This window comes from Temnothorax nylanderi, unplaced genomic scaffold (genome assembly GCF_030848795.1).
Source record: "Temnothorax nylanderi isolate EJ_2023f unplaced genomic scaffold, tnyl_v1.0 TNYL_tig0351_pilon, whole genome shotgun sequence".
In the NCBI taxonomy this organism is placed as follows: domain Eukaryota; kingdom Metazoa; phylum Arthropoda; class Insecta; order Hymenoptera; family Formicidae; genus Temnothorax; species Temnothorax nylanderi.
This window is the reverse complement of record NW_027249413.1, coordinates 76,585-89,307: the sequence shown is the minus strand read 5'-3', so window position 1 is coordinate 89,307 and position 12,723 is coordinate 76,585. Positions and strand designations below refer to the sequence as shown.

Below are 12,723 nucleotides of genomic sequence, written 5' to 3'. Positions count from 1 at the left end.
GTCCGAGATACGTCACTTCTTTCCGAAGGAATTCGCATTTATCGGGCTGTAATTTCAAATTGTACTTTCTCAGTCTTTTTAGTACTTCTACTAACCTTTTATTGTGCTCTTGTAAACTTGCTCCGTATACTATTATATCGTCTAGATATACTAAGCATTGTAATCCTACTAGTCCTGCTAGAACGGCTATTATTGCTCGTTGAAATGTCGCTGGGGCATTTTTCAGTCCAAAAGGCATTCGATTATGCTCGTAATGTCCGTATTGTGTAGAGAACGCTGTTTTTTCTTTATCTTCTTCTTCCATCGGGATTTGATGATATCCCGAGGCGAGGTCTAGCGTGGTAAAATATTTTGCTTTTCCCAGTTGGTCAAGGATATCGGTTATGTTTGGCAACGGGAAGGAATCTCCCTCCGTTAGATCGTTTACAAACCGAAAATCTATTACCACTCTCAGTTTTAATTTTCCTGATGCGTCTCTTTTCTTCGGTACTACTAGCAACGGCGCATTCCACGGGCTCGTGCTAGGTCTAATTATTCCGTTTTTTAACATCTCTTTCACTTGTCTATTTACTTCTTCCTTGTGCTTTTCTGGCAAGCGGTACGGTCGGACGTTGACCGGTACGCTGCCCGCCTTCGTGGTAATCTTATGCGCGACGATATCAGTGCATGTCAGTGGCTCTCCTTCCACATGCAATACATCGCTGTAATCTCTGCAAATTTTCATAATGGCTTTCTTTTCTTCTTCATTTAAGTGTTGCGTGCGTATCAATTTTTCGACTCTTTCGCTACGCGGCATTGTTTCTTCTGCCTTGTTTACTTGGTTTACTTCTATCTCTTCTGCTTCTTCTTGCTCTAACTCCTCTAATGTCACTTGCGGCATTAGCATTTCGACTGTCTTCTCAGTCGTATTCAATATGCTTGCTGGACATAGAAAGTTTTCTGGCATCACTAGGCAATTTCCTATTTGAGCTTGATTCGTAACTATATGACGCTTGATGCTTCTTTATAAACTCTACGCCTAGTATCCCGTCGTATTCAATCGGAAAATCATCCTTGACGACATATATCGTGTGCTTGATCTTTCTATCTTTCAAATCTATAGTCGCTGTAAATTTTCCAATCGTATGAGCTTTGTGACCTGTTACTCCTGTAAGGGCCATTTTATCCTCTTCTATCATTGTTTCGCCTTTCAAATGTTTTACTTTTATTATTGATACGGCCGCTCCGGTATCAAACAGTAAATTTATTTTTTCGCGCTTCGCTTCTCGCATGGGCAGAGTGATTAAGTCCAGTCCTGCATGCTTCCGCGGCTTGTTCGTCATGTGTGACACCTGATACTCTAATGCCGGTCGGCGGTGCTTTGTGTCCTCTTTGTCTTCTTCATCGCTATTTGCGGCTGAATTGCTGTCTTTTTTTCTCGGTCCGTTCGTTTTCGGATGAAAGTTTTTGTTTTGTCCTCTCGGATTATTAGGTTTGTGGTGGTTTGTTCTTTCTTTATTTGGTCGACCATTTAACAGCCAACATTCTTCGCGCATGTGTCCTGCTTTCTTACAATAATTGCAGACTTTATCTATCGCGTTTACGCGGGGTGTCCTATCGGGTTTCGGTAAGGGGAAACGGTTCGCGTATCTACTGGTACGACATTCCCTTCCGTGATGCCCGTATTTTCCGCATTTTTGGCATTGTACTATCGCTCGGTTATCGCGCGGTTGCGGCGAGTACGCATAATTATTTTTGGGACGCGGCGGAATTCCGCTTGGCCCGTTTACTTTTTCTTCGGCGCTTGCTCCGGCAATCGCTTCTTGCAAGGTTGCGAAATGTTGAGCTCGGACAAGTAACTTGATCTCGTCTCTCAATCCTAATTGGAAATTCTGTAATGCCTGTTGTTGAATCGTTTCTAATATAGTTCGCTTGCTTTCTATCGTGTGATTTCTTCCCTCTATCATGGAGTCGTATAGCTCCATTGCTAGTTTATCTGCTCTTAATCCGAATGCTCTTGCATTTTCTCCGGGTTTTTGCTTGAGTGTATTGAACTCTAGTTGTAAGTGTGTTGTGCTTTTGCGGCTCAGATAGCAAACTTCTAATTCTTTCTTTAGTTGTGCGAAATCTCTTATTTCTCGCGTTTGAAAATCTATCATCGCTCTTCCTTTTAGCTTTGTGCATAATACTGCTTCTAATAGCGTTCCTTCTTCCATAGGATTTATGTTTTTTATTGCATATGACGCGGCGCTTAAGAATTCTTGTAACTTACTCGAGGATCCGTCGAACTCGGGTATCATATCTTGTGCCTCTTTTAAGCGTAGATATCCGATAGCGCGTTCCGCTTGGTTCCGGATATCGTATGACGTTCGTCCGTACGTTACTTCGAACGGGAGGTTACTTGGCTCGCGTCTCGCGACAAATTCGCGGCGTTCAGGATTCGCCGTTTCTAGTTGATTTACGCGGTCTTGTAAGTTGCGGATTCCATTTAATATCTCGTCGAGAATGGCATCTCTATCGTCCGGTTGTAATCCGGGAATTCGGTTACGATTATTCGCCGGTGTTCTCCTCTGAGATAACACTCTATTAAGGCGGTTGATTTCTGCGTCTACGTCTTCTGGAGTTATCGGCGCGTTGTCATTTACGTTATTCGCGTCGTGGTTGCTATTAGTTGCTTCCGCCATCTCGAGTACGTTCACGTTTCTCGAGGCAGAATAATACTCGTGCGGATTAAATACGCTGCTATCATACGAGGTTAATGAAAACTCTCGTCTGTGTGTTAGCCTACTGGTCGTACTGTCCGCGTCTTCGGATTGTGTGTGCGCGTGTGAGGGGTGGAGTCTATCTTCGTCGGGGCAGTTATTTTGTCCTATTACTCTCGCGTCTAAAATTACAACGGAATCGTCGAATTGTTCGCGTTCGATTACGCTGTTCGGGTGTAATTCCGGTTCCGATTCGCTTTCGCTTGAGTAGTACGCGTCTAAATTTCTACGCACGGTTTCGCGATTATCGCTTACGACTTCTTCGGTCGTTTGCACGGGGCTTAACGGTCTATTTCTACGCGCTCGTCGTGACGTCCCGCTATGGAGCCACGATTGGTTTAGTTCCGCAGGTGGATTTTCGTTTTCCGACATCTACGGTAATTGCGTTTTACATAATTTGCTTAATCGACTTACATTACGGTCGCTAGTCGCATGTTGCTGGTCGGTGCTCGTGCCGCTTTATCAGTCGGTGAGCCCTCGTTGAGGTAGGTCGGTGCCGTCTCGGGTTACGCTGCTTGCTTGTCCCTCGTCGGCCGCTACCGTGTTGTCCGCTGCTTTTGAATCTGGCTGCCGTGTCTCCGTTGAGGATGTTGCACTGCCTCACTGATTCACTTGTTTTTCTTTTTCAGCTGTCGTTCCCGTCTTCCTGCCAATGGATCCCTCACGCTGCCACCATTTGTTGTGCCCCCTTTTTGCGAAGGGTCACTTGGATTCTTTTGGTCCACGGAGGATACGGGGTCGATGGAATTAAATAGCACCTTTTTGAATAAAGGATAACTTTTAATAGTCACTCTGCGTTACAATCGTTATTCGCGTTTGATGCCCGTTACTGGTCTGCTCCCTGACTCACATTGCCCTCTCGTCTCCTTTTGTCGCTTCCTTTTGTATCCTCGTCCTGTCCTTCGTTATCGCTGAGTTGCTCGATCGTATGTGGGCCGATCGCGCAACTCATCTCGTTCCGATTCGGCTTGCGTAATTCTGTCGGACTTTCGCGGTCGCGTTCCTTATTGTTATTCTCGGTCTTTCTTCTTTATTATTAAATTCTTTTCTTTAAACAGTATTTCTTAATCTATTTCGTAATACTACTTGGGGCCGCAACACCTACTATGTAATTCCAAAAATCTTTGTCCTGCCTCTCAATACCCGCAACATTCCAAAAAATTATCTTTCGCCTATTTTCATTCTTCAGCTGCTTCACTTTTCCGACCTCCTTTCGTGTTGTTCGCCTGTTGTCATCTTGAATGCCATAACTTGCTGGTTCTCTTCTCCTAACTTGGCAGCCATCTAGAAATTTTCCTTTTCTATTAACTTATTTTCTTCCTCGCTCCATACATACTTCCTACCTTGTACTTCTAGCTTCCTATAACCTATTTTCACCCATTTTCCTTCTGTTTTCTCTTTCCATGCCCTTTCTTTTATCCGTCTTTGTACTTCTCTGTCCTCAAAGGTCAGGTCGTGATCAATGAAAATTTTCTTACTTCCCAGCTTCTTCTTCTCCTTCATGATGTTATCCTTCGATTTCCAGCAGTCCATTTCAACTATTACTATCTCTCTTCCTACTCTGCCTGTTGACCGCATCTTCTTTACTCCCGCTTTTGCACCAAACTCCCTCTCAAGAAACGCCTCCGCTGTGTCCATTAAGCTCTTGTTTTCCTCTTTATGTAATCCTCTGATCACTAGATTATTTTTCTTTTCCTTCCTTTCCTTCATATTTCTTTCTCTCTTCCTAACCATCTCCGCCACCTTTCCCAATCTCCTCCATTTTGCCGCCGGTCGCCTCATCCGTTGTGTTTTCACTCCTTCGTTCGATCTTCGATAGTCTTTCTTCTATCTTATCCATCCATTCCTCTATCTTTTCTTCTTTTTTTCTCCAACCCTCTTCTAAGACGTTCATCCTCTCTCTCATCTCTCTCATCTCGCCCCTCAGGTCCCTCATCTCGTCTCTAATCTCTCTCAAGATTGCTAATAGCGAACCGTCCTCTTCATCCTTCTTTGTTGCTGACAGAACTCCATCCTCTTCTCTCTTCTTACCTACAGCACCGACTCCTTCCTTCGATTTGTCCATTCCTGGTGGCGTTCTCACAGTCTTATTATCCCTCTTGAAAATTTCCTTCGCACGTTGTTCGTTTTCCTCTCTGTTCCTCTTAGCTTTCGCTAACTCGCATGCCGTGCTGTTATGACTTGTCATAAACTCCAGTATGCTGATCGAGCTCGATCTTTCTCTCATCCTTAACTCCTCCTTTGTAAATCTTCCTTTTCCTCTTTTTTCTTCTTTTGGTGTGGCAAAAATTTCTTTACCCGTTTTCTCACTGCTTGAACTATCCAAAATTGTAGCCGAATTTTCATCTTTATTCCTTATTGCTGCCTTCTCACTCTCGCCTGCCTCTCCCTCCATCCTGTACGTCCCTCGTTCACGCTCTCCTTCTAGTCAATCTCCTTAACCGCTGCCTCTATGCCTAGACTGTTCCGTCTAGTGTCGCTACCTACTCTATGCGTGACGCAAATCTCGCTCCCTTTTGGAACGCACAGCGTTATTCTCCCGCCTTCTCTCACCTAACCTCTCCCTCTCTCTAGAACATTTAGCGCTCTTTTCCTTCACTAATTAATATTTCCCTGCTACATCTATTATCCTATCCTAAAAAGTTCTTCTTCCTACCTTTCTATTGGTTTAACGCCTACCTCGACTCCTATTTCCCTCTAAACTCTCGCCTAATTTATCCGCAACTCTCACACGCACGCACAACACACACGCTCCACTAACCAAGTCCCCTATATATATATATATATATATATATATATATATATATATATATATATATATATATTTATTTATTACCTTATAAAAATAAACATTACACCGTTGGAAAATTTTTGTAGTTTTGTTAAAAAAGGTCCTTGTTAAAATTTTTGTGTGAAATAATCAACACATACATGTGTAGATTTAACATATGCCTGCTATGTTAATTAAACTTAACAAATTTAAAATATAAAATTATTAAAATAATTTAAAAAATATGTTAAAGAAACACAATTTAAACGTATTTATTAAATATGTTAAAATTTACAGAAAAAGAGTGTTGATTTTACTCTGTAACAGAACTGGGAATAAAAATTTACAGAAAAAGAGTGTTGATTTTATCTTACAATCTTAACTTCGACATAAAAGTTATGTTAATTGTACACATAATTAACCTCAAATTACGATCAGAATTAATTTCCTTTCTATTGAAATATTTGAACATAGTATCGGTGTTACCATTTAACACATCCATATTATGTTAAATTAACACAAAAATTTGAGTGGACCGTTTGGGACATGTGATTTATGTTATATTTAACACAAATTTTCCAACAGTGTAACGAATAAGTGGAAAAGTAGTAAAACTGCACTGAGCCGCTGCTATAGTTGCTGCAAACAGGGGCAATTGTGGAAACATTCAGAAACATTATCCATAGAAATATATGCAAATCCAATTATATTATTAGTTTGGTCGGCAGACCCCATCAAGCTACCAATAATGATTCTGAATTCTGGTGCTCCTGGGAATTTTGCAGCAAATCTGACTAACTTTAAATAATCCTGCGTGCCTAAATCATTTACCAAAGTCTCATTTCAATCGCGAGGGTAGAAAGTAAGCGATAAGAGGGATGGTAAGGTTTGAAATTTCGAAAAATTCAATTTTTTTTTTTACATATTCTGGTAGCGTGATCTTTCAAGAATATTTCCCAGTTTGGTTTTTTAAGAAATTCGCAAAATTGAGCTCAGGAAAGTGAAAAATGTGAGTGCTGGCTGGCAAAAAGTCCGCGTGCAGGTTCGCCTTGTGCTATACTTTTCCCTCGTGTCTAAAAGAGGCTAAAGCAAAAAAAAAACTGTGATGTTCTGTGATTACTGCTGCAATGGAAGCTGATCTGGAGACGTAATTAAAGCGCGGATAACTTTTGAGCTTCGTACGTATCAATTTTCTAGCTAAAACTAGTATTCTAAACTTTAACCGTGTTTTTCTCGAAATGGAATTTTTGCTAGTTTTGTCACGATAACTCAGCAGGTATCGACTTGATTTTTTTTTTTTTAATGAAGATAACGAATTTTTCCGTAAACTGAACCTATTTTAGCGCACAAAAATTATTTTTTTATAACTGGTTTAACAATAATTAACTTAAAGTTTTCGAAATTTTTTCTTTTTTGGTTGCCATTGTTGTAATTTTTTAGACTTTAGACTAACTTTTTTAGACTTTAGGTTCAGTCTATAGAGGGGAATCTCACCAACAAATGGCACCAAAATAATTGAAAAATTCTAGTTCACCAGAAATCGTGGCAAGAACAGAGTAGTGCGCAAATTGCGCAATCGCCTTCAATCATTAATATCACCCTTAATTATTTATATTCTTGGGATTTTTACGTCTCGTTTAGTTCATTAAGAAAGCACTAATAACATGCTTCAAAAGAAAATTTATGTATGTTTATTTGTTTGTGCACAAACGACATTTGAATTTTACCCAATTTTCGGCCGTTTAAACCTTATCATTCCCCTTAATTTACGCAACGGAAAGATATACCTACGACTGTTTATAACTCGGCTCCTATAGGACCTATTCAGAAAAATGACTTTACAGATATTCACACTACATAGTATCTCCTACAACTTTTGCATGTTTCATTAAAATCAGCGGAGACCGTAGTATCCATTTGTCAGTATATAATATAAGTTTTTGAAATTACATCTAAACTTGCACAAAAATCGCACTTGTAAAAATTACTGAATACACTTTTCAACATTAATAACAGTGATTTCAATAAAAATACTCATAAAGAAACTTTACAAAGGTAAAAAATTTATGTATGCCAAATATATAAAAAAATATTTAAAATTGTATACATGGTTAAATAAAAAATTAACTGCTTAAAAATAGATATAAAATCAATTTAGTTAGTCAAGTATTATTGATTGTGAAACAAATCTAAATCTTAAAAAGTAACACTTCTGAAGCTATACTATAATTTATTAATGTAGCCTTTCGGCATTCTTATCCCATTTAAAGTCCAAGCACGGTTTTACAAATGCCTTACAATTTTGATTTCCTTTCATTTACATTTTATAATCTCACTCTTTATTACTCATTCAATTTCGTTATTCGCAACAAAAAAAAAGAAAAAAGTAAGAAAAGAAAAAAAGAACAAGAAAAAATACAAAAATATATAAAAATTTTGAAGAAAAAATATAAAAAAACAAGTAGAAACCTGCACTTTGCTTTCTCATAGTTTTTAAGTGTGCAAGTAGAAACTTGCACATTGCTTCCTCATAGTTTTTAAGTGTGCAAGTAGAAACATGCACATTGCTTCCTCATAGTTTTTAAATGTGCAAGTAGAAACTTGCACTTTGCTTCCTCATAGTTTTTAAGTGTGCAAGTAGAAACCTGCACATTGCTTTTTTATATTTTTTAAATGTGCAAGTAGAAACCTTCGCTCACAAAGCTTCCTCTATGAGTAAGCTTTTATTTTATTTGATGTATAATTATTTGTATTTATTTGTTTTGGCTTCCTCATAGAGGAAGCTTTATGAGAAACTTCCTCAGGTTTCCAGAAAATCGGTAACGAAAAACTATACACTTTATGGCACTCCTCGGGAAATTCTACCCCTACTTCATATACTTTTGGTAAAAATTCGGTCCACTAACGAATGAGTAGTTCGCGGTCATACATACATACAGACGACGGTACGAATTCTCCGAAATTTCAAACGTCTGTAACTCCAGAACTAATTAACCAAATCTTAATTAATTATATATGAAATAGGGGTAGAAAAAACTGAAAAATATAGTAGAATTAGAAATAAAACGGTATCTCAAATATTAAGAAGGCTATAGCGTAAAACACACTTTTCTAAAAAAAAAATTCCCCTAAAATCTATACCGGTTGACCGATCTTAATAAAATTTGAGGAGGACATACTTTCTATGATACTCTTTCGATTAAAAAAAATGCATCCCGGTATCTAAAAAATTGTAGAAGTAGATGCGTGTACAAAAAATCCGTACACACACACACACATACATACATACTTCCGGACATTTTTTACTAATATGATTTTTCGACATTTTCAACATTCTAAACCTATTTTCATCAAAATCTCGAAAAAAAATTTTTTTACCATCACAAAGCTTCCTCTATGTGAGGAAGCAATATAAAAATTTTGAAGCTACTATATATTTGTTTAATTAGTAAAAAAATTTTTTGTGACTCTTGTGATTTCACGCAAATTCTGAGCCATATAAAACGGACTTAAAATTAAAATAAAACATAAAACCTTAGCGTGCTCATATCGCAAAGAAAAGAAAGATAGGGTGATTGAAAAAATTCATTAAAGTCACTTTATGCTTATTCATTTTCATATCTCGCAATTGTGAATATTTTTACATTAATCACACAATTTAGTCAATTACATTCAAAATTAATTTATATTGGTTTTTTTTCGAGTTCACGTATATGGAACAACATATGGGGCAAGAGATCGGATTAAAAATGTTAATGTTTATTTATATGATCTAAAGCTCGCCAATTAATTATCCAAGTCCATTTTCTCTCTATCGTTCAAATAATTATCCACAACCAAGCGGAATTTTATTTTTATATGTACGCGCACCGGCAGAAATAATGTCCCTCGGCGACAAGGTTACGTATGTAAGCACACGCATAGCCACCGCGGGACATTATTTATGCCGGTGCGTGTACATGTATGAAAAACATTATTGTTTTGCACAATATTTTAAGTCAACGAAAAATTATTTGCATAGGTCTTCGAAAGAAGAGAGCAGCTCCTCCTCCGCCGACGCCCAGACCACTTTCGTCGGCCATTTCCACACAGGCTTTAGAACGCATCACCGATTCCGAGGAATCGTTAACATCCGATATAGAACCTTCGAAACCGTCATCAGATATTGGTGCTCTGTCGAAAGCCAGCTCTGATATCGACTGCCCAAAAGTTAATTCCAACATTGACATCAACGCGCAGTCCATGCGTCAGTTGGACCGCAAATTGGAGCTAGAAATTGCACCATGCAAGTCCGATTGCGACGTTCAACAGAATTGTACTACTGAAGCGAATCCCGAGGCGCGTTCTAAATCAGATTTGGTTAACTCTGAGGTCGTTAAAGCAGAAGTGATCACGCCTGTAGAAGCCACCCCGAGAGTAGAGCAAGCTAGAGTAGCAACAAAGAGAGGTAAGCTAGCACATGCTGCCAGTAACTTAGACGCTTTATTCTGTAATTCCAAAACCTCAGAAGATCTCCAAGTCGGTGAAGGTACAAACGTTAACGAAAAAACGTCCCGTGTTACATTATATCCGAGAAAGCATAGACTTTCGGAGAGGAACAGATTACATGCTGCTATCCAAAAATGCTGCTCACAAGATGATAATTCTACAAGTATTAACTTTGCGAACAATATTTCAGTTGGTATCGCTACCAAGACTCATATCCGAGATATAACAGGTCAACTACCCCGAATTTGTCAAAATTCTCAAGGTTTTAGAAAGATAAAATTGAACTCACGTGAATATCGCGGAGGAACAATTTCTTTTGACAATCATGAGCTTCTCGCGAATAGATCGAGCAAATGCCCATATTGCCCATTTGCAACTGCCAACGCTTACACGAGAGGATATGATTATATGAACAAGCAATTAGCGATAATACAAACATCGATAGATCTGGATGGCATAAAATCGAACGTAGAAAACATGGAATGTAACGTACTGAAAAGTACATACAATCCAAAATTATCACATAGCAGCAGTTATATTTGTCGCGGTAAATATGGTAAGAAAGTCTCAGTATGTAGCATGAGTTTTCAAAATAATATGACTTCGAGAAAAATCAAATTATCAAGTTTTTTCGAAAAACCAAGTTTAATGTCAACACAAAGTCTTCGTTTAAATTTAAAATATTCCAAAACACCAAGTTCGTTGAAATTTCCATCTTACTCTCCAAAATTAGATAGGATAAGTATGACAAGGTGCTACGTAAGTTCCATAATTTCCAGTAAAAATCGAAAATCTCGTAATTGTTCGGAGCAGTATGCGGAAAACAATTTGTATCCTCCGCCTTTGAGCACCTTGCAAATATTCGCGATCTCTACGAAACCATTAGATATCCAAGTGAAGGCTACGGAATCCGTTTCCAGTGACATCGACAAGTTACCTACATTGCCTATTACAAATTATACCGAAAACAAATTGCAAGAGAGAAAGTTAAGTATTTTGGAACCACCACCGCCTGGTCTGGTTAGTCGTCAAGAATCGAATGAAAGCTGGAATCGTTTCTTAGTGCAGTTGAATTCGATCCTCGAGAATAGAATCGGCGAATTTGTTTGAAACCTAATTGTATGTAATTAGACATTCTATTAGAATTAATCTAGATTTGATCTTTAGTTTTTCTTCATTTTTTAGAATATACTTCTCCTCGAGTTTTTTCTGCATATCATCTTTCTTTGCCCCTAATTTTTAACTTTAAATATCATTGATATTTAAACTTTAAATTAAATTAATTGAACTAAAATGAAGATTATAATAGAATTACCGAAATCAAAAATTTCTAAAAATACATTATATACATATTTAAAAAATGTCACCTTCACCGACTTGAACCACAAGATATGTTCCTAGATAGCCAAATTTCTCGAAAAGATTTTACATAGTGTCCTTTACAAATTTTGTGGGCCACTAGAAATGTGTGTAATAAAATCTGATAACAGAATATTATCACAAATTGGCGGCAGAAATTGAAAAACATTTTCTAATTATTTAAATTAAAAGTATTTCATTTAAATGTAAAATGAAAGATTCTGCTTGATTTTTACTGCCAATCCATGAAATTATTCTGCTGATAAAGCACAAGCTAAACTTAATTATAGTGATATAGTTAATACTAATCTACTGAAATCTGTCTGATCGAATCTGCTACTGATTTGCTGGAATACTGCTAGCATTTTGCTTGCTAAGTTAACCGCATTTTTATTCACATCTTTTCAGTAAACTTTTATAAAATTTTTAGCTAATCTTTTTTAAGATTTGTATATGTGTCGTAGGCAAATGGTTATTTTAGGAAAATAGCTTCTGACTAGGCAAATGCTATCTGCCTGGCCAAATAGCTTTCATCATTTATTCTTGCTATTTTCCTAGTCAAATGCTATTTTCCTAGGCAGATGCTATTTGACTGAACCGCTGTTAGGCAAATGGTATTCCGCGAAGCATGCATTGGTGGGTAATTCTTCAGTTTAGCTACCCCAGCACAGAAATCGATGAAATTAGGCTTATTCGACGCGTTTTTGCACGAAACAAAAGAATCTGGCAGAAAAAAGTGTCGCTCTGCCCCGCGAAGCGAGATATTAATCGTTAAAGTTGACAGGAATTAGGTTATGATTCCTGTCATACCGACGAGATGTAGCGACCATAAACATGCCCCGCGACAACTTCTCACTGATTTTAGGACACGCCTTCGGCGTATAGATTAGTGACGCGCTTTAACAGTATTTAACTGTTTAAAGCGCGTCACTAACCTATGTAGGTTAGTGACGCGCTTTAAAAGTATTTAACTATTTAAAGCGCGTCACTGAAGTGCACCAATGCATGCTTCGCGGAATACCATTTGCCTAACAGCGGTTCAGTCAAATAGCATCTGCCTAGGAAAATAGCATTTGACTAGGAAAATAGCAAGAATAAATAGTGAAAGCTATTTGGCCAGGCAGATAGCATTTGCCTAGTCAGAAGCTATTTTCCTAAAATAACCATTTGCCTACGACATATGCATCAAAAAGATTTTATTTATTTAATTTTGAGCTGTCAATTGTAATAAATTTAAAAAATATATATAATTTTATTACTTTATTGTTCTTTTTTCATACTTTTTAAAATAACATCAACATTTCTCGACTTAAAAAATTATGTTAAAGTTACATAAATAAAACGTGAAGTAAAATTTTGGCTAAA

The 12,723-nt window shown here is 37.7% G+C and overlaps 2 protein-coding genes across 13 annotated transcripts in view; one reads left to right on the top strand and one right to left on the bottom strand.

Moving 5' to 3' along the window:
* The window catches only part of LOC139781649 (uncharacterized), a 173,269-nt gene that overhangs the window by 84,981 nt on the left and 75,565 nt on the right, over nucleotides 1-12,723 (top strand). For 11 of the 12 annotated variants that reach the window (XM_071720513.1, XM_071720510.1, XM_071720514.1 and 8 more), the window contains one exon: nucleotides 9,533-9,958. The exons of the other annotated variant lie outside the window; for it this stretch is intronic. In XM_071720513.1, coding sequence (XP_071576614.1) covers nucleotides 9,533-9,958 — 426 coding nt within the window. The remainder of the gene's footprint in view (nucleotides 1-9,532; nucleotides 9,959-12,723) is intronic. 12 annotated transcript variants of the gene reach the window in all.
* Nucleotides 900-3,364, bottom strand: LOC139781653 (uncharacterized). Its single transcript, XM_071720521.1, has one exon. It carries the CDS (start codon nucleotides 3,111-3,113, stop codon nucleotides 900-902), a length of 2,214 nt encoding a protein of 737 aa, XP_071576622.1. The 5' UTR covers nucleotides 3,114-3,364.